The sequence below is a fragment of the Coregonus clupeaformis genome, chromosome 23, assembly GCF_020615455.1.
Source record: "Coregonus clupeaformis isolate EN_2021a chromosome 23, ASM2061545v1, whole genome shotgun sequence".
NCBI classification, from domain to species: Eukaryota; Metazoa; Chordata; class Actinopteri; order Salmoniformes; family Salmonidae; genus Coregonus; species Coregonus clupeaformis.
Genome location: NC_059214.1, coordinates 55,302,992 through 55,330,853, shown reverse-complemented (window position 1 = coordinate 55,330,853; position 27,862 = coordinate 55,302,992). Strand labels below are relative to the sequence as shown.

General features: G+C 44.6%; 1 protein-coding gene across 2 annotated transcripts in view; it reads right to left on the bottom strand.

Annotated features, from left to right (window-relative positions):
- LOC121536434 (hemopexin) overlaps positions 1–24,885 on the bottom strand; it is a 34,019-nt gene extending 9,134 nt beyond the window's left edge. Inside the window, exons 1-9 of one of the 2 annotated variants that reach the window (XM_041843693.2) lie at positions 24,724–24,885; positions 24,343–24,365; positions 18,951–19,190; positions 18,069–18,308; positions 17,194–17,433; positions 16,291–16,530; positions 15,417–15,656; positions 695–793; positions 88–242 (exon numbers count right to left, since the gene is read on the bottom strand). In XM_041843693.2, coding sequence (XP_041699627.2) covers positions 88–242; positions 695–793; positions 15,417–15,656; positions 16,291–16,530; positions 17,194–17,433; positions 18,069–18,308; positions 18,951–19,190; positions 24,343–24,365; positions 24,724–24,788 — 1,542 coding nt within the window. In that variant the 5' untranslated portion in view covers positions 24,789–24,885. The remainder of the gene's footprint in view (positions 1–87; positions 243–694; positions 794–15,416; positions 15,657–16,290; positions 16,531–17,193; positions 17,434–18,068; positions 18,309–18,950; positions 19,191–24,342; positions 24,366–24,723) is intronic. The other variant, XM_041843694.2, reaches the window with a different exon arrangement.
- Between the last annotated feature and the right edge of the window lie 2,977 nt (positions 24,886–27,862).

Below are 27,862 nucleotides of genomic sequence, written 5' to 3'. Positions count from 1 at the left end.
GAAAAATAAGTATTTTTGGTTGAAAAGACGCCTTTCAACCAATTTTGCTCACTGGGATGGTAAAAACAGGAAGTGAGAGGTCAATACCAGGAAGAAGTAGGTGTGCAAATGGTCTTCGTCGTTAGGCTGGTGGAGACAGAAAGCAGCATCGATGTGACCCAGGTGATGATGATCGTCCAGCTCCTTGTAGGAACCGTTGATCAGCTCAGAGGGACCATGGAAGCCGGACCACATGTGGTCACCTGGCAGAACCAAATCCACACGGTCGGTCAACTCAGATTCATAAAGATCGTCCACTGGGCAACGACTGTCTGTCACTGTTTTTTTTGGGATGCATCTAAACATACTGATCAATACTTGTAGTAATAATACTAATCAATAATAGATAATAGTAGAATTATGAGTCATCAACACTGAAAGACAGATGGGGTTCATGGCTGTTGTGAATATTAAGGTGATTGCATTGGTAGAGATGATTGATTGGTTTTATTTAACAGTTTAAAAAAATACAGTACATATACACACAATACATACATTTTGAAACTTGTCAGGGATATCACAATAAAGTGGGAAAATGCATATATTTTCTTTATTCGAATTCTAGAATATTCACATGAAAATCTGTCGCCAGTTGGATGGAAACCTAGCTACCTATTTCAATTGTGGTGCATAATGCGACGTGTTAGTTAGTTACCCTTGAAGAAGTAGGTGATTCTCTTGGCGTCCGGGGCGATAGCATCAAACTCAATCTCTTCACAACGGTCCAACTGGGCTCCATGGTGATCTGGTCCAGCTAGGGTTGCAAAGGGAGGGTATATTACTGGAAACTTTCAAAGGGAGGGTATATTACTGGAAACTTTCAAAGGGAGGGTATATTACTGGAAACTTTCAAAGGGAGGGTATATTACTGGAAACTTTCAATGGGAGGGTATATTACTGGAAACTTTCAAAGGGAGGGTATATTACTGGAAACTTTCAATGGGAGGGTATATTACTGGAAACTTTCAAAGGGAGGGTATATTACTGGAAACTTTCAAAGGGAGGGTATATCACTGGAAAAAGTTTACCAGTAAACTACCAGAATGTTGGTAACTTTCAAGGTTTATTTGGAATTTTATAAGATTACATCTAGTGGCCTTTTTGGGTACTTCAGATTATCCACAGGCATCTGTAATTATCTCTAGACCTCTGTGTGACCTTACTACATCAACTATATGAAATTATGAAATAAGATGATAAAAATTTTTTTGGAATGACAACAAAGCTGTAAAACATTATCCTAAACATAAACCATCAACTTAGTGAATACCATTAGTGTTTAATATGAGGCTTTCAGCGTGTCCCCTGTAGCTCAGTTGGTAGGGCATGGCGCTTGCAACGCCAGGGTTGTGGGTTCGTTTCCCACGGGGGGGCCAGTATGAAAATGTATGCACTCACTAACTGTAAGTCGCTCTGGATAAGAGCGTCTGCTAAATGACAAAAATGTCAAATGTAAATATGTATTTGTTGTCAATGTTTTGGTGTCAAACTGGTGGCAGTTGTGAAAAAAAAGTCAATATTTGGAAGGTTTAGAGGTAACCCTCATGGGCAGTCACCCCCTAACGGACTCATGGGCAGTCACCCCCTAACGAACTCATGGGCAGTCACCCCCTAACGGCCTCATGGGTGGAATGTTATTAATATTTTTCATAATTCCATAATTAATCAACTTTTTTTTACACAAAAAATCCAGGTGTTTCTATGTCAAACAGTTTTGTTATATTTCAGTCTTCTGTGATGTATATAAAGTGTACTATTGGGATGAAAACTCAACATTTTATAAACGTGATCTCTATATCTATGTTACAGGTGTTGTCTTCTTTTTTAAGCCCATAACTATGTGTGTGAGGTATATACTTTTGTTTCAAAGTAGATTTGTTTAAGACTACCAAGAAACACTCTGTCTGACCCTGATTTAGCCCACCACAGTAAAAGGTTAATTGAAAATACTGCCATTGTTGATTGGATGCTTTTTTCATTAATTAGGCTATCTACTAAAAACTCATGGACAATATGGACTTCGATATAAAAAAGGAATACTATGTATAGGAATACATATTTTAAAAGTGATTCAAGTATAAATTACCAAAGTTACCATTGATTACCATAAAGTTTCAGTTAATTATCAAAATTACCGAAGATTCTGGTGAATTACCGTTAGCTTTGCAACTCTAGGCCCAACCAATGGTGTTCCATCGGATTTGAAAAAAACACAGCACGCGCCTAAATGCATCTAGAATAAATTGACTTGGTTGTCTATTGCATTATTGTGAGAAAATTAATTCAAAACTTTCCTATGTTACTGCAATCATAGGAATCTGTGTTCATCTGGCATCTGGCTCTCACAACGTGCAGTTTTAGTTCCCCCCTGTTATGTGCCTCTGCTGTGTGGAGATGGAAGGTGTAATACGGCCCTCGTGAAGCCTTTAATGTTTGAAGTCTTATGAATTGACAATCCCAGATTCAGGTCACTAGCAGATCCTTATATACACATCACGACCAAAAGTATGTGGACATCTCGACCATCTCATTCCAAAATCATTGGCATTAATATGGAGTTGGTCCCCCCTTTGCTGCTATAACAGCCTCCACTCTTCTGGGAAAGATTCATCACTCTAGAGAACGCGTTTCCACTGCTCCAGAGTTCAATGGCGGCGAGCTTTACACCAGTCCAGCCGACGCTTGGCATTGCGCATGGTGATCTTAGGCTTGTGTACGGCTGCTCGGCCATGGAAACCCATTTCATGAAGCTCCTGAAGAACAGTTATTGTGCTGACGTTGCTTCCAGAGGCAGTTTGTAACTCGGTAGTGAGTGTTGCAACCGAGGACAGACAATGTTTACGCGCTTCAGCACTCGGTGGTCACGTTCTCTGAGCTTGTGTGGCCTTCCACTTCGCGGCTGAGCCGTTGTTGCTCCTAGACGTTTCCACTTCGTAATAACAGCACTTACGGTTGACCGGGGCAGCTCTAGCAGGGCAGACATTTTCAGCTTCCAGGAATTGTGTACAGATCCTTGCGACATCGGGCCGTGCATTATCATGCTGAAACATGAGGTTATGGCGGCGGACGAATGTTAAGCCAATGGGCCTCAAGTTCTCGGCACGGTATCTCTGTTTTCAAACTGCCATCTATAAAATGCAATTGTGTTCGTTGTCCGTAGCTTATACCAACCCCACACCCACCATGGGGCACTCTGTTCATAACGTTGACATCAGCAAACCGCTCGCCCACACAACGCCATACATGTGGTCTGTGGTTGTGTGGCCGGTTGGACTTACAGCCAAATTCTCTAAAATTAAGTTGTAGTCGGCTTATGGTTGAGAAATTAACATTCAATTCTCAGGCAACAGCTCTGGTGGACATTCCTGCAGTCAGCATGGCAATTGCACGCTCCCTCAAAACTTGAGACATTTGTGGCATTTTGTTGTTTGACAAAAGTGCACATTTTAGAGTGGCCTTTTATATTTGAGCCATTGCTGCACTTCACAATAACAGCACTTACAGTTGACCGGGGCAGCTCTAGCAGGGCAGAAATCTGACCTACTGACTTGTTGGAAAGGTGGCATTCTATGACGGTGCCTCGTTGAAAGTCACTGAGCTCTTCAGTAAGGTAATTCTACTGCCAATGTTTGTCTATGGAGATTGCATGGCTGCGTGCTCGATTTTATAGACCTGTCAGCAACGGGTGTGGCTGAAATAGCCGAATCCACTCATTTGAAGGGGTATCCAGATATATATATATGGTATGTGTATTAGTAGAGAGAAAGGGGTAGATATACATAGTAGGTAGAAGTAGAGATATAGGGGTAGATATATATATAGTAGGAGTAGAGATATAGAGGTAGATATACAGTGAGGGAAAAAAGTATTTAGTCAGCCACCAATTGTGCAAGTTCTCCCACTTAAAAAGATGAGAGAGGCCTGTAATTTCCATCATAGGTACACGTCAACTATGACAGACAAAATTAGAAAAAAAAATCCAGAAAATCACATTGCAGGATTTTTAATGAATTTATTTGCAAATTATGGTGGAAAATAAGTATTTGGTTAATAACAAAAGTTTATCAATACTTTGTTATATACCCTTTGTTGGCAATGACACAGGTCAAACGTTTTCTGTAAGTCTTCACAAGGTTTTCACACACTGTTGCTGGTATTTTGGCCCATTCCTCCATGCAGATCTCCTCTAGAGCAGTGATGTTTTGAGGCTGTCGCTGGGCAACACAGACTTTCAACTCCCTCCAAAGATTTTCTATGGGGTTGAGATCTGGAGACTGGCTAGGCCACTCCAGGACCTTGAAATGCTTCTTACGAAGCCACTCCTTCGTTGCCTGGGCGGTGTGTTTGGGATCATTGTCATGCTGAAAGACCCAGCCACGTTTCATCATCAATGCCCTTGCTGCTGGAAGGAGGTTTTCACTCAAAATCTCACGATACATGGCCCCATTCATTCTTTCCTTTACACGGATCAGTCGTCCTGGTCCCTTTGCAGAAAAACAGCCCCAAAGCATGATGTTTCCACCCCCATGCTTCACAGTAGGTATGGTGTTCTTTGGATGCAACTCAGCATTCTTTGTCCTCCAAACACGACAAGTTGCGTTTTTACCAAACATTTATATTTTGGTTTCATCTGACCATATGACATTCTCCCAATCCTCTTCTGGATCATCCAAATGCACTCTAGCAAACTTCAGACGGGCCTGGACATGTACTGGCTTAAGCAGGGGGACACATCTGCCACTGCAGGATTTGAGTCCCTGGCGGCGTAGTGTGTTACTGATGGTAGGCTTTGTTACTTTGGTCCCAGCTCTCTGCAAGTAATTCACTAGGTCCCCCCGTGTGGTTCTGGGATTTTTGCTCACCGCTCTTGTGATCATTTTGACCCCACGGGGTGAGATCTTGCGTGGAGCCCCAGATCGAGGGAGATTATCAGTGGTCTTGTATGTCTTCCATTTCCTAATAATTGCTCCCACAGTTGATTTCTTCAAACCAAGCTGCTTACCTATTGCAGATTCAGTCTTCCCAGCCTGGTGCAGGTCTACAATTTTGTTTCTGGTGTCCTTTGACAGCTCTTTGGTCTTGGCCATAGTGGAGTTTGGAGTGTGACTGTTTGAGGTTGTGGACAGGTGTCTTTTATACTGATAACAAGTTCAAACAGGTGCCATTAATACAGGTAATGAGTGGAGGACAGAGGATCCTCTTAAAGAAGAAGTTACAGGTCAGTGAGAGCCAGAAATCTTGCTTGTTTGTAGGTGACCAAATACTTATTTTCCACCATAATTTGCAAATAAATTCATTAAAAATCCTACAATGTGTTTTTCTGGATTTTTTTTCCTCAATTTGTCTGTCATAGTTGACGTGTACATATGATGAAAATTACAGGCCTCTCTCATCTTTTTAAGTGGGAGAACTTGCACAATTGGTGGCTGACTAAATACATTTTTTCCCCCACTGTATATAGTAGGAGTAGAGATATAGGGGTAGATATACAGTCAGGGAAAAAAGTATTTGATCCCCTGCTGATTTTGTACGTTTGCCCACTGACAAAGAAATGATCAGTCTATAATTTTAATTGTACGTTTATTTGAACAGTGAGAGACAGAATAACAACAAAAAAATCCATAAAAACTGTTATAAATTGATTTGCATTTTAATGAGGGAAATAAGTATTTGACCCACTCTCAATCAGAAAGATTTCTGTCTCCCAGGTGTCTTTTATACAGGTAATGAGCTGAGATTAGGAGCACACTCTTAAAGGGAGTGCTCCTAATCTCAGCTTGTTACCTGTATAAAAGACACCTGTCCACAGAAGCAATCAATCAATCAGATTCCAAACTCTCCACCATGGCCAAGACCAAAGAGCTCTCCAAGGATCTCAGGGACAAGATTGTAGACCTACACAAGGCTGGAATGGGCTACAAGACCATCGCCAAGCAGCTTGGTGAGAAAGGTGACAACAGTTGGTGCGATTATTCGCAAATGGAAGAAACACAAAATAACTGTCAATCTCCCTCTGCCTGGGGCTCCATGCAAGATCTCTTCTCGTGGATTTGCAATGATCATGAGAACAGTAAGGAATCAGCCCAGAACTACACGGGAGGATCTTGTCAATGATCCCAAGGCAGCTGGGACCATAGTCACCAAGAAAACAATTGGTAACACACTACGCCGTGAAGGACTGAAATCCTGCAGCGCCCGCAAGGTCCCCCTGCTCAAGAAAGCACATATAAAGGCCCGTCTGAAGATTGCCAATGAACATCTGAATGATTCAGAGGAGAACTGGGTGAAAGGGTTGTGGTCAGATGAGACCAAAATCGAGCTCTTTGGCATCAACTCAACTCGCCGTGTTTGGAGGAGGAGGAATGCTGCCTATGACCCCAAGAACACCATCCCCACCGTCAACCATGGAGGTGGAAACATTATGCTAAGGGGGTGTTTTTCTGCTAAGGGGACAGGACAACTTCACCGCATCAAAGGGACAATGGACGGGGCCATGTACCGTCAAATCTTGGGTGAGAACCTCCTTCCCTCAGCCACGGCATTGAAAATGGGTCGTGGATGGGTATTCCAGCATGACAATGACCCAAAACACACGGCCAAGGCAACAAAGGAGTGGCTCAAGAAGAAGCACATTTAGGTCCTGGAGTGGCCAAGCCAGTCTCCAGACCTTAATCCCATAGAAAATCTGTGAAGGGAGCTGAAGGTTCGAGTTGCCAAACGTCAGCCTCGAAACCTTAATGACTTGGAGAAGATCTGCAAAGAGGAGTGGGACAAAATCCCTCCTGAGATGTGTGCAAACCTGGTGGCCAACTACAAGAAACGTCTGACCTCTGTGATTGCCAACAAGGGTTTTGCCACCAAGTACTAAATCATGTTTTGCAGAGGGGTCAAATACTTATTTCCCTCATGTAACGATCCCGGCAGTCTGAGTCGGGTCCTGTCTGGTGACTAGTTTTTCTGTTCGTGATCTCCAGTTTCCCGAGGGTTCGGGAACGCTCCGGGGAGCTCTCTTGATTTCCGCACCTGCATCCCATCAGCAATCTGCACACCTGGTCCTGATCATCACCCTTCTTAGGTTCTGGCCTAACATCCAGTCCCTGCCGGATCGTTAGCCATGAACAGTAGGTTTACCAGAGTATCAGTTTTAGAGCCTAGCGTTAGTTTTGTTGTTTTTGCACCGTGTTGGTTTGTTACTTACTTACCCCCGTTTTGTTCCATCTGCAGTCACCCGTCCGGAACCTTCATCCAACCTCTGCCTGGTGGTCGGCGGCTGCCGACCCAGGATGGGATCAACCACTGCACCCCAACAACTAATCAACGCCGCCCGCTCTGTTCCCTGGATTATTCAGCATCACTCTTGAATTTGTAATAAACACTCACCTTCGTTTCTACTTACCTTGTCCTGGTCTGCTTCTGGGTTCTGGCTTAGCAACTCGTGACAGAACGATCCGGCCAGTAATGAACCCAGCGGACCTGGACTCTGTTCGCCATGCCATTACCCATCAGGAGAAGATGTTGGGCCATCATAGCACGGTACTACAGGAGATCGCGTTGTCAGTTCGGAACCTTTCTACCGGTCTGACGGAGGTCCAGAACCAACGCAAGTTTCCGGTGGAGGATCCACTACCGGTTTCACCCATCTCGCCTGCCGCTTCTGGAGCTGTGTCCTTCCGTGAGCCCAAGGTTCCGACGCCGGATAGATATGAGGGGGAGCTGGGAAGATGCCGTTCCTTCCTTATGCAGTGTGGATTAGTGTTCGATCTACAGCCCTACTCTTATGCCACAGACAAGGCTAGGATAGCCTTTGTGATTGCGTTGCTGCGTGGTCGAGCGCTGGAGTGGGCTTCAGCCGTTTGGGAACGACAAGACCCCTGCATGGCTTCATACCAGGGGTTCACGGCCGAGATGAGGAAGCTCTTCGACCATTCCGTCCGAGGGAGGGACGCAGCTAGGCGCCTGTTTTCGCTTCACCAAGGAACTCGCAGCGTGGCCGACTTCGTGATCGAGTTCAAGACGTTGGCTGTGGAGAGTGGGTGGAACGAGGAGTCTCTGCAAGCGGCCTTTTACCAGGGTCTGTCGGAGCAGCTCAAGGATGAGTTGATCTCCTATCCGGAGCCTAGTGACCTGGACAGCTTGGTAGCCTTGTCTATTCGGGTGGATAATTGAGTCCGAGAGCGAAGGAGGGAGAAGCAATGGGGTCCGTCCAATCGATCAGCTTCTCAGTTCCCAGTCGGGTCGGGTGATGGACCAGAACATGTCGATCATTCTCCACCACAAAGGATTAGTGGAGAGGTCCTCTCTCCCGATTCTGAACCCATGCAAGTGGGGCGGCACGGGTTAACCAAGGAGGAGCGTCAACATAGACGTAAGACCAACTGCTGCCTCTACTGTGGTAGCTCGGGACATTACATCTCCACTTGTTCCCGGCGGTCGTCAAACTGCCCGGCTCGCTAAAGTTGGGAGGACTTTTAGCGAGCCAGTTTCAACCTCTCAGTACCTCTGTCAGACCCCGTTTCCCGGCTACCCTTGTGAACAGGAATCAGAGCTTAGCGATTAACGCTTTTATCGATTCAGGTGCCGATGGAAGCTTTCTTGATGCCGAGTTGGTGGAACAGCTGGGGCTTTCCAAGGAGCAATTGCCGGAAGCCATTGAAGCGACCACTCTGAACGGCAGTAGTCTGGCACGTATCACGATGAGGACTGAACCGGTTAAGATGCGGTTGTCGGGGAATCATTCTGAGATGATTTCATTCTTCATTCTGCCGTCTTCCCATGTTCCTCTGGTCCTTGGATACCCCTGGCTGAAGGAACACAATCCCACGTTCGATTGGGTGACGGGCAAGGTAACGAGTTGGAGCCTTGATTGTCATGCTAACTGTCTCAAGACTGCCTGCCCCCATTCGGTTCCCAGTCAGGTGATTGAGGCTAAACCCCCAGATTTGTCCCTGGTTCCCGAGACATATCACGATTTGGGGGAAGTTTTCAGTAAGCAGAAGGCTCTGTCACTCCCCTCCCCACCGACCATATGATTGTGCCATCAACCTGTTCCCTGGAGCTGTCTACCCCAAGGGAAGGTTATACAGTATCTCCCGACCTGAACGTGAGGCTTTGGAGACCTACATCAAGGAGTCCCTAGCTGCTGGTCTCGTTCGTCCCTCGTCATCACCCCTGGGGGGCAGGATTCTTCTTTGTGGGTAAGAAGGATGGCTCTCTCGACCGTGTATTGATTATCGGGGGTTGAATGACATCACGGTCAAGAACAAGTATCCCCTGCCCTTGATGAGTTCTGCCTTCGACTCCTTACAGGGTGCTACGGTGTTCACCAAGCTAGACCTACGCAATGCGTATCACATGGTCCGGATCAGAGAGGGGGACGAGTGGTTGACGGGTTTCAATACACCGATGGGTCACTTCGAGTATCAGGTGATGCCGTTTGACTGACCAATGCTCCAGCGGTATTCCAGAGTATGGTGAACGACGTCCTGAGAGATATGATCGGTCTCTTTGTGTTTGTTTACCTGGATGACATTCTGATCTTTCTCGAAGGAACCTTCCGACCACGTCCAGCATGTCCGGCAGGTTCTGCAGCGATTGTTGGAGAATCGCCTGTTCGTGAAGGCCGAGAAGTGCGAGTTTCACGCCCACACGACATCCTTTCTCGGGTACATCATCTCCAGGGGAGAGATTAGGATGGACCAGGAGAAGGTTAGAGCGGTTCTGGAATGGGCCCAGCCCGGTACGAGATTGCAGCTCCAGAGATTTTTGGGGTTTGCGAATTTCTACCGCAGATTCATCCGGGATTACAGCCGTGTGGCCGCTCCGTTAACTGCCTTGACTTCCAGTATCAGGACCTTCAAGTGGAATCCGGAGGCGGATCGAGCGTTTCTGGATTTGAAGAGGCGATTCACCAACGCACCGATTCTCTCTCAACCGGACACGGCCCGTCAGTTCGTCGTTGAAGTGGGACGCGTCTGATGTGGGGAGTTGGCGCCATCCTGTCGCAGCGATGCTCCACGGACAGTAAACTCCATCCCTGCGCCTACTACTCTCGTCGCCTTTCGCCTGCGGAGAGGAATTACGATGTGGGTAACCGGGAGCTTCTCGCGGTGAAACTTGCCTTGGAGGAGTGGCGCCACTGGTTGGAGGGGGCGGAGCAACCGTTTATTGTCTGGACTGACCACAAGAATCTTGCTTACGTGCAATCGGCTAAACGTCTCAACTCCCGTCAGGCCAGGTGGGCGTTGTTTTTCGGACGATTCAAGTTTTCCCTGACGCTCCGACCTGGATCTAAGAACGGCAAGGCGGACGCCTTGTCCCGGATGTTCTCCAAGACGGAGGAGAGTGGGTCCAAGACCGAGACAATTCTCCCCCGGAACTGCGTCGTGGGAGCAGTTATGTGGAAGATTGAGGAGGAGGTGCTGGCGGCCCTTCGGACTCAGCCCGGTCCCGGTAACGGTCCACCCGGTCGGTTGTTTGTGCCTGAGTCGGTTCGTCCTGCTGTCCTCAAATGGTCCCACGCCAGCAAGATGGCTTGTCACCCTGGCGTGGCTCGGACAATGGCGTTTCTTCGCAGACGCTTTTTGGTGGCCTGCCATGGCCGAGGATACTCGGGGTTTTGTTGCTGCCTGTCCAGTGTGTGCGCAGAATAAGAGTACCAATCGGCCCAGCTCTGGACTACTTCACCCCCTTCCTATTCCCCGGCGACCATGGTCGCATCTGGCCCTGGACTTCGTCACTGGGTTGCCCGCTTCTGAGGGGAACACGGTCGTTCTGACTATCGTGGACAGATTCAGCAAGTTCGCCCACTTTGTGCCAATTGCCAAGCTTCCCTCTGCCTCGGAGACGTCCGAGATCCTGGTTAGGGAGGTTTTCAGGGTCCACGGTTTGCCCAGTGATATCGTTTCCGACCGTGGCCCTCAGTTTACCTCTGCTGTCTGGAAGTCCTTCTGTTTGGCCATTGGAGCTACAGTCAGTCTCACATCTGGTTTTCACCCCCAATCCAATGGTCAGGCGGAGAGAGCCAACCAGAAGATGGAATCCACGCTACGCTGTCTGGTCTCTTCCAACCCCACCTCCTGGGTCTCTCAGTTGCCTTGGGTTGAGTATGCCCACAATACTCTCCCCTACATCTGCCACTGGGATGTCTCCCTTCCAGTGCCTGTATGGCTACCAACCTCCCCTGTTCCCTTCTCAGGAGAAGGAGCTCTCAGTGCCTTCTGTTCAGGCCCATATTCGTCGTTGCCACCGGACCTGGCATCGGGCCAGAAAGGCACTCCTTAGAGTTTCGGACCGGTATCAGCTCCAGGCGAATCGTCGCCGGATCCCCGCTCCCACCTATACCATCGGAGATAGGGTTTGGTTGGCCACACGGGATCTTCCGTTACGGACTGAGTCTAGGAAGTTGTTACCGAAGTTCATTGGTCCGTTTGTGGTGGAGAAGGTGATCAATCCAGTGGCAGTTCGACTCAAACTACCGAGGACGCTCAGAGTCCATCCCACTTTTCATGTCTCCTGCCTCAAGCCTGTCTTCCTCAGTCCTCTGTTGCCTCCTCCGCCTCCTCCTCCTCCTCCTCGGATGATCGGAGGTGGTCCTGCCTACACGGTGCGTCGCATCATGGATTCCAGACGGCGGGGCCGGGGTTTCCAGTATCTCGTGGACTGGGAGGGGTATGGTCCTGAAGAGAGGAGTTGGATTCCGCGGCGACAGGTCCTAGATGCTGACCTCATCAGTGACTTCTACCGCCTCCATCCTGGCGCTCCGGGGAGTCCGCCCGGTGGCGTTCGTCGGAGGGGGGGTACTGTAACGATCCCGGCAGTCTGAGTCGGGTCCTGTCTGGTGACTAGTTTTTCTGTTCGTGATCTCCAGTTTCCCGAGGGTTCGGGAACGCTCCGGGGAGCTCTCTTGATTTCCGCACCTGCATCCCATCAGCAATCTGCACACCTGGTCCTGATCATCACCCTTCTTAGGTTCTGGCCTAACATCCAGTCCCTGCCGGATCGTTAGCCATGAACAGTAGGTTTACCAGAGTATCAGTTTTAGAGCCTAGCGTTAGTTTTGTTGTTTTTGCACCGTGTTGGTTTGTTACTTACTTACCCCCGTTTTGTTCCATCTGCAGTCACCCGTCCGGAACCTTCATCCAACCTCTGCCTGGTGGTCGGCGGCTGCCGACCCAGGATGGGATCAACCACTGCACCCCCAACAACTAATCAACGCCGCCCGCTCTGTTCCCTGGATTATTCAGCATCACTCTTGAATTTGTAATAAACACTCACCTTCGTTTCTACTTACCTTGTCCTGGTCTGCTTCTGGGTTCTGGCTTAGCAACTCGTGACACCTCATTAAAATGCAAATCAATTTATAACATTTTTGACATGCATTTTTCTGGATTTTTTTATTGTTATTCTGTCTCTCACTGTTAAAAGAAATCTACCATTAAAATTATAGACTGATCATGTCTTTGTCAGTGGGCAAACGTACAAAATCAGCAGGGGATCAAATACTTTTTTTCCCCTCACTGTATATATAGTAGGAGTAGAGATATAGGGGTAGATATATATATATATAGTAGGAGTAGAGATATAGGGGTAGATATCTATCTATATATATATATATATATATATATATACAGTGGGGAAAAAAGGTATTTAGTCAGCCACCAACTGTGCAAGTTCTCCCACTTAAAAAGATGAGATATGCCTGTAATTTTCATCATAGGTACACGTCAACTACGACAGACAAATTGAGAAAAAAAATCCTGAAAATCACATTGTAGGATTTTTAATGAATTTATTTGCAAATTATTGGTGGAAAATAAGTATTTGGTCACCTACAAACAAGCATGATTTCTGGCTCTCACAAAAATAAGTTCTTCTTTAAGAGGCTCCTCTGTCCTCCACTCGTTACCTGTATTAATGGCACCTGTTTGAACTTGTTATCAGTATAAAAGACACCTGTCCACAACCTCAAACAGTCACACTCCAAACTCCACTATGGCCAAGACCAAAGAGCTATCAAAGGACACCAGAAACAAAATTGTAGACCTGCACCAGGCTGGGAAGACTGCATCTGCAATAGGTAAGCAGCTTGGTTTGAAGAAATCAACTGTGGGAGCAATTATTATGAAATGGAAGACATACAAGACCACTGATAATCTCCCTCAATCTGGGGCTCCACGCAAGATCTCACCCCGTGGGGTCAAAATATTCACAAGAACAGTGAGCAAAAATCCCAAAACCACACGGGGGGACCTAGTGAATGACCTGCAGAGAGCTGGGACCAAAGTAACAAAGCCTACCATCAGTAACACACTACGCCGCCAGGGACTCAAATCCTGCAGAGCCAGACGTGTCCCCCTGCTTAAGCCAGTACATGTCCAGGCCCGTCTGAAGTTTGCTAGAGTGCATTTGGATGATCCAGAAGAGGATTGGGAGAATGTCATATGGTCAGATGAAACCAAAATATAAATGTTTGGTAAAAACGCAACTTGTCGTGTTTGGAGGACAAAGAATGCTGAGTTGCATCCAAAGAACACCATACCTACTGTGAAGCATGGGGGTGGAAACATCATGCTTTGGGGCTGTTTTTCTGCAAAGGGACCAGGACGACTGATCCGTGTAAAGGAAAGAATGAAAGGGGCCATGTATCGTGAGATTTTGAGTGAAAACCTCCTTCCATCACCAAGGGCATTGAAGATGAAACGTGGCTGGGTCTTTCAGCATGACAATGATCCCAAACACACCGCCCGGCAACGAAGGAGTGGCTTCGTAAGAAGCATTTCAAGGTCCTGGAGTGGCCTAGCCAGTCTCCAGATCTCAACCCCATAGAAAATCTTTGGAGGGAGTTGAAAGTCTGTGTTGCCCAGCAACAGCCCCAAAACATCACTGCTCTAGAGGAGATCTGCATGGAGGAATGGGCCAAAATACCAGCAACAGTGTGTGAAAACCTTGTGAAGACTTACAGAAAACGTTTGACCTGTGTCATTGCCAACAAAGGGTATATAACAAAGTATTGAGAAACTTTTGTTATTGACCAAATACTTATTTTCACCCATAATTTGCAAATAAATTCATTAAAAATCCTACAATGTGATTTTCTGGATTTTTTTTTCTCATTTTGTCTGTCATAGTTGACGTGTACCTATGATGAAAATTACAGGCCTCTCTCATCTTTTTAAGTGGGAGAACTTGCACAATTGTTGGCTGACTAAATACTTTTTTCCCCCACTGTATATATATATATAGTAGGAGTAGAGATATAGGGGTAGATATACAGTGCATTCGGAAAGCATTCAGACCCCGTTACTTTTTCCAAATTTTGTTACGTTACAGCCTTATTCTAAAAAGGATCAAATTGTTTTTTCCCCTCATCAATCTACACACACTACCACATAATGACAAAGTAAAAAACTGTTTTTTATTTTTTTTTGCTAATGTATAAAATTAAATAAACTGAAATATCACATTTACATAAGCATTCAGACCCCGTTTTCGCTTTGTCATTATGGGGTATTGTGTGTAGATTGTGTGTAAAAAAAACTTTTATTTAATTGATTTTAGAATTAGGCTGTAACGTAACAAAATGTCAAAAGAAAGTCAAGGGGTCTGAATGCATTGTATATAGTAGGTAGGAGTAGAGATAGAGGGGTATATATACAGTGGGGGAAAAAAGTATTTAGAGATATAATGGCAGGTACTAATAAGGTTTTAACAATCACCCATATTAGCAAATGTATTTAAGTTCAAACTTCACATTACTCTAGTAGGGCCCTATGGGTAATTTATTGTAACGAACGATATCGGCAAAATGTCCACGATAAGTTGTCGGTTTGGTCGGTGTCGATAATTTTTGGTTTATCGTCCCAGCTCTACGTGATTAGATGTCCATTTTCAAGCCTTGAGTCAAGGTGTTTGGTTTATTATTGTTTAACAGGTGGTGTCTGAGTGGAACGCTCCATCCAGGAGGCTATCGAAAGCTTTTCCAGGTGTAAGAAACGTGTGCTAGTACAATTAGAGTATATTACAGTAGGGCATTATGAGAACTCCCAAGGGCGCTAACTCTCTTGAGACTGTTGTTAGTGGAACTGCCTTGAAGTCAAACAATCTGGGATTGAATGGTCATACCTATTCCCGCCAGTCGCAAATAAAAACACACCCTTTACCCTTTTAGTATGCAGTAGTTCCTAAAGCTATCATTGCTAACTACTCGGTAGCTAGCTAGCTAAGATGCTTAGCCACAATTGCCTGACTAGAATGCAAACTATGAAACCTTGCTAGCTACATACTACATAGAACAAACAAATCCTCATGACGGATTTGGGAGATTTACAACTACAATCATGACATAGATATTACTTTAGTGTTTATAAATTAAAACTCACCTGGTTCATCACACTTAGGCTGGCCAGTGCCGGGTCCTTTCCTGGTCCCTGCTCTCTCCTGCCCCCTGCTGTCCACACACCAGCAGTGTCCTGTAGAACCATGGCACTGAGAGGCTCTGTACAGACCCTGCTCATCACACTGGGGTACAAAAGCCCCCACGATAGGTTGCCCACTAGGACTGGTCGTCTGGACACCGTCTCTATGCTGCTCACAGTGAGTCTTGGGCCTCTCAGGGCGATCTGTAGAGACAGGTAAGTTGCTAAATCATAAAGTTGCATCCTTAATACAACACCTAGCAAACGTGTCAGTAGGGGTGGACCTCTTGGCGTAAAATGGCTAAAGCGTTGGACTGACAGATGCAGGGACCGGGTTTGACTCTGTCACGCTACCCTCTGAATTCACTCCATTGGTGTCTGAGTGGAACGCTCCATCCAGGAGGCTATCGAAAGCTTTTCCAGGTGTAAGAAACGTGTGCTAGTACAATTAGTGTATATTACAGTAGGGCATTATGAGAACTCCCAAGGGCGCTAACTCTCTTGAGACTGTTGTTAGTGGAACTGCCTTGAAGTCAAACAATCTGGGATTGAATGGTCATACCTATTCCCGCCAGTCGCAAATAAAAAAGGACACTAAACAAAAAACACACCCTTTACCCTTTTAGTATGCAGTAGTTATTAAAGCTATCATTGCTAACTACTCGGTAGCTAGCTAGCTAAGATGCTTAGCCACAATTGCCTGACTAGAATGCAAACAATGAAAGCTTGCTAGCTACATACTACATAGAACAAACAAATCCAACATGACGGATTTGGGAGATTTACAACTACAATCATGACATAGATATTACTTTAGTGTTTATAAATTAAAACTCACCTGGTTCATCACACTTAGGCCGGCCAGTGCCGGGTCCTTTCCTGGTCCCTGCTCTCTCCTGCCCCCTGCTGTCCACACACCAGCAGTGTCCTGTAGAACCATGGCACTGAGAGGCTCTGTACAGACCCTGCTCATCACACTGGGGTACAAAAGCCCCCATGATAGGTTGCCCACTAGGACTGGTCGTCTGGACACCGTCTCTATGCTGCTCACAGTGAGTCTTGGGCCTCTCAGGGCGATCTGTAGAGACAGGTAAGTTGCTAAATCATAAAGTTGCATCCTTAATACAACACCTAGCAAACGTGTCAGTAGGGGTGGACCTCTTGGCGTAAAATGGCTAAAGCGTTGGACTGACAGATGCAGGGACTGGGTTTGACTCTGTCACGCTACCCTCTGAATTCACTCCATTGGTGTCTGAGTGGAACGCTCCATCCAGGAGGCTATCGAAAGCTTTTCCAGGTGTAAGAAACGTGTGCTAGTACAATTAGTGTATATTACAGTAGGGCATTATGAGAACTCCCAAGGGCGCTAACTCTCTTGAGACTGTTGTTAGTGGAACTGCCTTGAAGTCAAACAATCTGGGATTGAATATGCCCAGTGGTCATACCTATTCCCGCCAGTCGCAAATAAAAAAGGACACTAAACAAAAAACACACCCTTTACCCTTTTAGTATGCAGTAGTTATTAAAGCTATCATTGCTAACTACTCGGTAGCTAGCTAGCTAAGATGCTTAGCCACAATTGCCTGACTAGAATGCAAACAATCAAAGCTTGCTAGATACATACTACATAGAACAAACAAATCCTCATGACGGATTTGGGAGATTTACAACTACAATCATGACATAGATATTACTTTATTATCTGTAGTGTTTATAAATTAAAACTCTTCTCAGTTCTCACCTGGTTCATCACACTTAGGCCGGCCAGGGCCGGGTCCTTTCCTGGTCCCTGCTCTCTCCTGCCCCCTGCTGTCCACACACCAGCAGTGTCCTGTAGAACCATGGCACTGAGAGGCTCTGTACAGACCCTGCTCATCACACTGGGGTACAAAAGCCCCCACGATAGGTTGCCCACTAGGACTGGTCGTCTGGACACCGTCTCTATGCTGCTCACAGTGAGTCTTGGGCCTCTCAGGGCGATCTGTAGAGACAGGTAAGTTGCTAAATCATAAAGTTGCATCCTTAATACAACACCTAGCAAACGTGTCAGTAGGGGTGGACCTCTTGGCGTAAAATGGCTAAAGCGTTGGACTGACAGATGCAGGGACCGGGTTTGACTCTGTCACGCTACCCTCTGAATTCACTCCATTGGTGTCTGAGTGGAACGCTCCATCCAGGAGGCTATCGAAAGCTTTTCCAGGTGTAAGAAACGTGTGCTAGTACAATTAGTGTATATTACAGTAGGGCATTATGAGAACTCCCAAGGGCGCTAACTCTCTTGAGACTGTTGTTAGTGGAACTGCCTTGAAGTCAAACAATCTGGGATTGAATGGTCATACCTATTCCCGCCAGTCGCAAATAAAAAAGGACACTAAACAAAAAAACACACCCTTTACCCTTTTAGTATGCAGTAGTTATTAAAGCTATCATTGCTAACTACTCGGTAGCTAGCTAGCTAAGATGCTTAGCCACAATTGCCTGACTAGAATGCAAACAATGAAAGCTTGCTAGCTACATACTACATAGAACAAACAAATCCAACATGACGGATTTGGGAGATTTACAACTACAATCATGACATAGATATTACTTTAGTGTTTATAAATTAAAACTCACCTGGTTCATCACACTTAGGCTGGCCAGTGCCGGGTCCTTTCCTGGTCCCTGCTCTCTCCTGCCCCCTGCTGTCCACACACCAGCAGTGTCCTGTAGAACCATGGCACTGAGAGGCTCTGTACAGACCCTGCTCATCACACTGGGGTACAAAAGCCCCCACGATAGGTTGCCCACTAGGACTGGTCGTCTGGACACCGTCTCTATGCTGCTCACAGTGAGTCTTGGGCCTCTCAGGGCGATCTGTAGAGACAGGTAAGTTGCTAAATCATAAAGTTGCATCCTTAATACAACACCTAGCAAACGTGTCAGTAGGGGTGGACCTCTTGGCGTAAAATGGCTAAAGCGTTGGACTGACAGATGCAGGGACCGGGTTTGACTCTGTCACGCTACCCTCTGAATTCACTCCATTGGTGTCTGAGTGGAACGCTCCATCCAGGAGGCTATCGAAAGCTTTTCCAGGTGTAAGAAACGTGTGGTAGTACAATTAGTGTATATTACAGTAGGGCATTATGAGAACTCCCAAGGGCGCTAACTCTCTTGAGACTGTTGTTAGTGGAACTGCCTTGAAGTCAAACAATCTGGGATTGAATATGCCCAGTGGTCATACCTATTCCCGCCAGTCGCAAATAAAAAAGGACACTAAACAAAAAACACACCCTTTACCCTTTTAGTATGCAGTAGTTATTAAAGCTATCATTGCTAACTACTCGGTAGCTAGCTAGCTAAGATGCTTAGCCACAATTGCCTGACTAGAATGCAAACAATGAAAGCTTGCTAGCTACATACTACATAGAACAAACAAATCCTCATGACGGATTTGGGAGATTTACAACTACAATCATGACATAGATATTACTTTAGTGTTTATAAATTAAAACTCACCTGGTTCATCACACTTAGGCTGGCCAGTGCCGGGTCCTTTCCTGGTCCCTGCTCTCTCCTGCCCCCTGCTGTCCACACACCAGCAGTGTCCTGTAGAACCATGGCACTGAGAGGCTCTGTACAGACCCTGCTCATCACACTGGGGTACAAAAGCCCCCATGATAGGTTGCCCACTAGGACTGGTCGTCTGGTCACCGTCTCTATGCTGCTCACAGTGAGTCTTGGGCCTCTCAGGGCGATCTGTAGGGACAGGTAAGGGTTTAACTATAGAGGTATTCGATCAATCTAATCTTTGCAAAAAACATAGGTTCCTAGTAATGTTGCACGGTACACCGAAACGTCAGTACTTTTTCAATACTAGAACATGAAAAATAGTTTGGTACTAGAATTTGTTTTACTTTCGGTACTTCTGTAGTCTTTTTCATAAGCCGGCTCATTTGGCTCCCAAACGGCTCTTCATTCAAAATGCTTCAAATTCGACATAGAACCATGATAAAAAATTGCATATCTCCAATGTAAATCCCAACCAGTAGACTACCAGTATGTCAGACCGTGAAATCCGCTTTCAAATACATTTTTACCTGGCTAAATTATTAGATCACCTGAAGAAAAAAAACGCATGGCAAAAATGAGTGTGGACCAGAATGACATGCTCTCCCCACTATGTGTTGTTTCTGCAGTGATGGTTCACCTTCTTTAGATAATGCTGTTGTAACGTGTCTGCAGATAATCGTTGTTTTGAACTCATAAAGCAGTAGTAGCAGTATGCAAATCAGGGAGCCAAATGAACGGCTCTTTCACCGATGCGATTCGGTTCCCAACGTTCACCAAAACGATCCGTTCAAAAAGAGCTGTTTGTTTGCGAACGACGTATCACTACTGCACTGGGAGTCTGGCTGCATCATGTTAGCTCGCCACTTATGCTGCACAGAAGTTAACACACTTTCTTGAATAATGCAACACGGCATGTAGAAATGTTAAAATGGTTTTTTACTGTTCGCGAAACAATGTCCATACAGGCTATAACACTTTATAATGCAAGAAGATACGGGTAGCTTCTACCTTTAATTGTAGGCTAACTTTCCTTGCTAGCTTACAGCTGAAGATAGCGGTATCAATTCACTACCCTAGTACTTTGTTTGTGATAATATTCAACCATAAGGCACAATATGCTGATTTCAAAGCTACTTGCCACCAAAACTTTATTATTATTATTAATTCACCTAATCGGTCTCTCATTCTCACGTCTCTCCCAAAGTCGATTATCTAATTGCCTCAGCGAACTAACTGACTGTGTGAGTGAAAGTAGGAGAAGCGTCTATCTGCGGACTGCAGCCTGGGGGAGTAGCATTTGGGGCGTGGGGGCGTGTAGTGAAGATTATATTAACGTTTAGTAGTTATATATAGTATGGAAGTCCAGAGAAGACATGACAAAAAAAATGATTCCCTCGTTATGTCAAGATCACAACTTATTTATCTTATGATCACGACTTAACAAAAGTTGTTTTGTCGAGATCATGAAATAAACTCTATAAATAGCAGTGGACTTATTGATGATACATTGACAGTATGGCTGAGGTGGCAGAGCCCATGGTTGATCAACTCATACGTTTTTATTGATTGCTACACTAAGGGATGGTACATTTCATACTAATATCATGCTTTAATTTGTGTTTGGCGCTCATTATCAGTTTATAAGTAATGTTGTATGGATAATATTTACATTTACGGAGTGGGTGAACTCCATTCCTGACGGGCTGATCAGGTACAATTTCAGCCACAGAGCTTGATTAGATTCAAAAGCAGCCTCAGAGGCTTATAAATCATAGCTAAAGCTCCTTGCAGGAAGATTATCAGTGAAGCGTGATTCATCACTCCAGAGAACGCATTTCCACTGCTCCAGAGTCCAATGGCGGTGAGTATTACATCACTCCAGCAAACGCTTGGCATTGCGCGTGGTGATATTAGACTGCTCGGCCATGGAAACCCATTTCATGAAGCTCTCAACCAACAGTTATTGTGCTGACGTTGCTTCCAGAGGCAGTTTGGAACTCGGTAAAACATTTAATGTGAGTGTTGCAACCGAGGACAGACGATTTTTACGCACTTCAGCACTCGGTGGTCCAGTTCTGTGAGCTTGTGTGGCTGAGCCGTTGTTGCTCCTAGTGTCACACCCTGATCTGTTTCACCTGTCTTTGTGATTGTCTCCACCCCCCTCCAGGTGTCACCCATCTTCCCCATTATCCCCAGTGTATTTATACCTGTGTTCTCTGTTTGTCTGTTGCCAGTTTGTTTTGTTTCGTCAAGCCCACCAGCGGTTTTCCCCTTGCTCCTGTCTTCGACACTGTCTGCATCTGGGTCTTCACCTGAAACGTGATACCTAGACCTTTCCACTTCACAATAACAACACCTACAGTTGACCGGGGCAGCTCTAGCAGGGCAGAAATTTGACGAACTGACTTGTTGGAAAGGTGGCATCCTATGACGGTGCCACGTTGAAAGTCACTGAGCTCTTCAGTAAGGCCATTCTACTGCCAATGTTTGTCTATGGAGTTTGCATGGCTGTGTGCTCGATTTTATACACCTGTCAGCAACGCGTGTGGCTGAAATAGCTGAATCCACTAATTTGAAGGGTTGTCCACATACTTTTGTATATATAGTGTACATTTATATCAGTGGAGGCTCATAATAATGGCTGGAATGGAGTCAGTGGAATGGTATCAAACACATCAAACATGTGGTTTCCATGTGGTTGACACCATTCCATTGACTCCATTCCAGCCATTATTATGAGCCGTCCTCCCCTCAGCAGCCTCCACTGATTTATATACATACATGCACACGTACACGGTCAAAAGTTTTAGAACACCTACTCATTCAAGGGTTTTTCTTAATTTTCACTATTTTCTACATTGTAGAATAATAGTGAAGACATCAAAACTATGAAATAACACATATGGAATCATGTAGTAACCAAAAAAAGTGTTAAACAAATCAAAATATATTTGAGATTCTTCAAATAGCCACCCTTTGCCTTGATGACAGCTTTGCACACTCTTGGCATTCTCTCAACCAGCTTCGATATTGACGTTTTGCCTGTTTGACTGCCTTACGGAGGGAACGACCTCATATTCCCCGTCACCTTGCCATGGTTAAATGCGGTGGTTCATGCTTTCAGTTTTTCGCGAATGCTGCCATCTATCCACGGTTTCTTTTTAGGGTAGGTTTTAATATTCACAGTGGGTACAACATCTCCTATGCACTTCCTCATAAACCCACTCACCAAATCAGCGTATACGTCTATATTATTCTCAGAGGCTACCCGGAACATATCCCAGTCCGCTTGATCAAAACAATCTTGAAGCGTGGATTCCGATTGGTCAGACCAGCGTTGAATAGTCCTTAGCACGGGTGCTTCCTGTTTGAGTTTCTGCCTATAGGAAGGGAGGAACAAAATGGAGTCGTTGTCAGATTTGCCAAAAGGAGGGCAGGGGAGGGCCTTGTATGCATCGCAGAAGTTAGTGTAACAAAGGTCCAGCGTTTTTCCAGCGCGAGTGATAGAATTTAGGTAGCCTTTTTCTCAAATTTGCTTTGTTAAAATCCCCAGCTACAATAAATGCAGCCTCAGGATATGTGGTTTCCAGTTTGCATAAAGTCCAGTGAAGTTCCTTGAGGGCTGTCATGGTAACGGCTGTAACAATAGCCGAAGATAATTCTCTTGGGAGATAATTCGGTCAGCATTTGATTGTGAGGAATTCTAAGTCAGGTGAACAAAATGACTTGAGTTCCTGTATGTTGTTACAATTACACCATGAGTCGTTAATCATGAAACATAACCCCCCTTCTTCTTCCCGGAGAGATGTTTATTCCTGTCGGTGCGATGTACTGAGAACCCAGATGGCTGTATGGATGGGGACAGTATATCCCGAGAGAGCCATGTTTCCGTGAAACAGAGGATGTTACAATCCCTGATGTCTCTCTGGAAAGCAACCCTTGCCCTGATCTCGTCAACTTTGTTATCTAGGGACTGGACATTAACAAGTAATATACTCGGAAGCGATGGGTGGTGTGCGCGCCTCCTAAGTCTGACTAGAAGACAGCTCCGGCTGCCTCTCCTCCAGCAGCATTGTTTTGGGTCGGCCTCTGGAATCAGTTAAAATGCCCTTGGTGGTACGGACAAAGGATCCGCTTCGGGAAAGTCGTATTCCTGGTCGTAGTGCTGGTAAGTTGATGCCACTCTGATATCCAATAGTTCTTCGCGGCTGTGTGTAATAACACTTAAGATTTTCTGGGCTAACAATGTAAGAAATAATACATTAAAAAACTAAATACTGCAAAGTTTCCTAAGGACTAGAAGCGAGGCAGCCCTCTCTGTCAGTGCCATTTTATAAATGTTTGGCTTCTCATCTATCCCAGAACAACAATTAGCTTTAAGCTACTTTTCATATGTCTTCAATACTAATCACAGATAATCATGCCCCTTTCAAAAAAACGGAGAGTTAAAAATAGATCTAACGCTTGGTTCACTCCTGATTTATCTGAAGTTATACACAAGAGAGATGCTGCTTTGGCCAAGGCCAGAAAAACAAACGTAGGACCAGATTGGCAGTATTTTAGGCAACTGAGGAATCAATGTGTAATACTGATTAGAAAGGCCTGTCTGAGTATTATGTAAACACTCTTTCTGAGGCCTGTCTGAGTACTATGTAAACACTCTTTCTGAGGCCTGTCTGAGTACTATGTAAACACTCTTTCTGAGGCCAGTCTGAGTACTATGTACACACTCTTCTGAGGCCTGTCTGAGTACTATGTAAACACTATTTCTGATTGTAAGGGGGATCAGGCTAAATTCTGGAAAATTGTAAAATCTCTGAAGGGATACTTCCCCTTCTCTGCCCCAACAAATAAACTCTGGACCAATTATGGACAAAAATGCCATCATTGGTGCATTTAATCACCATTTTATTTCAGCGGGCTATATCTTTGAAAGAACTTCTATACCTACTCTCTATGAGATTGGGCTTAATGCTGATAGGGGAAATTTGCAAAATGATTGCAGAATGATTGTTCTTTCATTGCATTGTTCTTACATTACACTTGATTCAGTATAGCCTTTGAACCAGGTCATAACATAATTGAAAATGACAGGTAGTTAATGGCAGGGTTGCCTTCAAAATCAAATAAATCTGCCATTCTGCCATTGAGCAAGGCAGTTAACCCCAACTACAACGGCTCCCCGGCGCCAATGACGTGGATATTGATTAAGGCAGCCCCCTGCACCTCTCTGATTCAGAGGGGTTGGGTTAAATGCGGACGACACATTTCAGTTGAATGCATTTAGTTGTACAACTGACTAGGTATCCCCCTTTCCTTTCCCTTTCCTCAAACTCACCTTTCACCATGACTTCAAGGTTCCTGAAAAGACAAGATGAAATGCAAACTTTGTCATCTCAGATGCGTACAGCTGATGCAGATAGAAAACATGTTTGCTTGGATTCAACGTTTATATAACCTGGCCTTGAGAAAGCAGAAAACCTGTGTGACAAGACTACTGTCCGCTGTGTTATTGACATCCCACTGTAGTGAGACCAGACGACTGTCCTCTGTTATTGACATCCCACCGTACAAACAAATCTAAAAACCATGTTTTCAACTATTTGTATCCGAGGGCACCTAGACATTACGGTTGGCACTAACAACATTTCTATAATGCATAAATAATATCCACACTAAACATGAGGGTGAGAGCAGAGTGCTCTGTGTGGTTACTTACTGTGGCGCGGCGTGGCTGAGAGCCAGGGCCAGGGCCAGGCACAGTGTCTGGGAGAGCAGCTTCATGATGAGAGAGAGAGGGGAGAGAGCAAGCTAAAAGAGAGCAGTCCTCTGGGTCCAGGAGAAAGTTCTGGAGAGAGCACAGTGTAAAGTTACCTGGGCTGCAGCTGGACCTTTATACCTGAGATGGGGTCGGGGGGATATGGTGGTGGGGGGGGGTTGTCGGTGGCGGCTGAGCTGAGGGGTGGGGTGTAGTGGTTAATGATTGACATGAAGTTAAAGGGGGTCAGGGATCATATAAAAACATGTAGGATGAGAGAGAGACATTTTTAGGATGAGAGTCTGGAAAGGCTGTTTTGATGTTGTCGGCACCATGTGTTGATAATGAAGGGGGCTAACTCGTCAACAGCAAAACAGTTTCTCCGCCGAGAAGCAGAGAGAATGATCAATTGTCAAATCGGAGTTAAATTCCTTAGTCAGATTAAGAGCAGAATTTCAAATTCATAGAGTAATGACAAACTGATTACCTGAACGGTAATATCCCTACATTGCCTTCAGAAAGTATTCACACCCCTTGACTTTTTCCACATTTTGTTGTGTTACAAAGTGGGATTAAAATGGATTTAACTGTCTTTTTTTTTGTCAACGATCTACACACAATAATCTGTCATGTCAAAGTGGAAGAAAATGTATAATATTTATTTTAAATGAATGGAAAATAAAACATTAATATATCTTGATTAGATAAGTATTCAACCTCCAGAGTCAATACATGTTAGAATTACCTTTGGCAGCGATTACAGCTGTGATTCTTTTGCACACCTGGATTGTACAATATTCGCCGATTTATTATTTTTTAAAATTCTCCAAGCTCTGTCAAGTTGGTTGTTGATCATTGCTAGACAGCCATTTTCAAGTCTTGCCATAGATTTTTAAGCAGATTTAAGTGAAAACTGTAACTAGGCCACTCAGGAACATTCAATGTCGTCTTGGTAAGCAACTCCAGTATGTATATATTTGGCCTTGTGTTTTAGAGTACTGTCCTGCTGAAAGGTGAATTAATCTCCCAGGGTCTGGTGGAAAGCAAACTGAACCAGGTTATCCTCGTGGAGTTTGTCTGTGCTTAGCTCTATTCCATTTTCTTTTTATAAAATAAATAAACTCCCTAGTCGTTGCCAATGACAAGCATACCCATAACATGATGCAGCCTCCACCATGCTTGAAAATATGAAGAGTGGTACTCAGTGATGTGTTGTGTTGGGATTTGTCCTTTTACCTAAAACACAAGGCAAAAATATACAATGGAGTTGCTTACCAAGACGACATTGAATGTTCCTGAGTGGCAGTTTGGACTTAGATCAGTTGTCTTGTCGACATGTTTTTATTTTCTACTGTTTTTCGATTTACTGTCTATGTATTTTTTTTATATGATCTTTTACTGGTTGGTTCTCCTCCGTGTCTTTCTCACTTAAACACCCACAGGCCCACCCACACACAGCCCCCGAGCGCCGCCCGCTTCCATTACAACTGTTGAATTTTCAAATCCAAAGAACCAAGAGGTCTCAATTTCTGAGCGAATCTTGCATTAACAAACGGCCTCCTGTCCAGACCAGTGAGTCACAGCTCTTCCTCGCTGTGTGGTCTCGTCAACCAGGCTTGATTGTTCAGCACTTCAAGCTGTAGATTAAAGACGCTCTACGAAAAAAAGTGTATTATTGACGTGCTCTTATTATATATTGTTATATATTGTGCTATACCATATAAAAACTCTTCACAGTACTTTTTACATTTATTTTATGTATGAAGTTTATTTGGACAGGAACAATGTACAACAAAAACATAAGTGTCAGTATACTGAGAAATGATGTGATACATCAGATTTAGCTAACAGCTCATTTCCATCTAGAGGTCCAGCTCTAAGCTCGTGCCGTCAACCCGTCTCTTGCATGGGCCCAACGGTACAGTGTAGCCTTGACCATTAAAAACATTAATAATTTACATGCAGAACATGGTCCTTATCTCCTTCATATTTACATGACCTGGAGCTTTGGTTCAAACCAGAGCAGCTTTCATAATGTCAGTCACGGTCTTTCAGATCCTCTGTTGTACTCACATGCTCATCCCCAGAATCTTTTCACAAAATCTTTTTCGCGTGTCTGTTGTCAAAGGATAAATCTAAGAACATGAACAACTTCATAGTTAACAACACTATAACAGTACGGAAGAAAATGAAACGTATTCTACAAGAACCGATATCACTCCCTGAAAACACACCCCTTATGTAACAATCCTTGGATAGCTTTTTAGAATTCACCAATAAATTGTCCCACGTGGAAAACTAAAGTCATAGAAACTGTAAATGACGTGGGAATAGGAAATACAATTATTTCCATGACAGAATAAAAAAAAAATACATTTTTGACTGACAAATTTAGACATTTTCAAATACAGTGCCTTCAGAAAGTATTCACACCCTTTCACTTTTTCCACATTTTGTTGTTACAGCCTGAATTTAAAATTGATTTAATTGAGATTTAGTCTCACTGGCCTACACACAATACCCCATTATGTCAAAGTGGAATATGTTAATTCTTGTATTTTATTCTTTATTATTATTTTGTATATAAAATGAAAAGCTGAAATGTCTTGAGTCAATAAGTATTCAACCCCTTTGTTATGGCAAGCATAAATAAGTTCAGGAGTAAAAATGTGCTTTACAAGTCACATAAGTTGCATGGACTCACTCTGTGTTTAACATGACTTTTGAATGACTACCTCATCTCGGTACCCCACACAAACAATTATCTGTAAGGTCCCTCAGTCGAGCATTGAATTTCAAACACAGATTCAACCACAAAGACCAGGGAGGTTTTCCAATGCCTCACAAAGAAGGTCTCCTATTGGTAGATGGGTGAAAATAAAAAATAAAGCAGATATTGAAAATCGCTTTGAGCATGGTGAAGTTATTAATTACACTTTGGATGGTGTATCAATACATCCAGTCACTACAAAGATACAGGCGTCCTTCCTAACTTAGTTGCCGGAGAGGAAGGAAACCGCTCAGGGATTTCACCATGAGGCCAGTGGTGACTTTAAAACAGTTACAGAGTTTAATAGCTGTGATAGGAGAAAACTGAGGA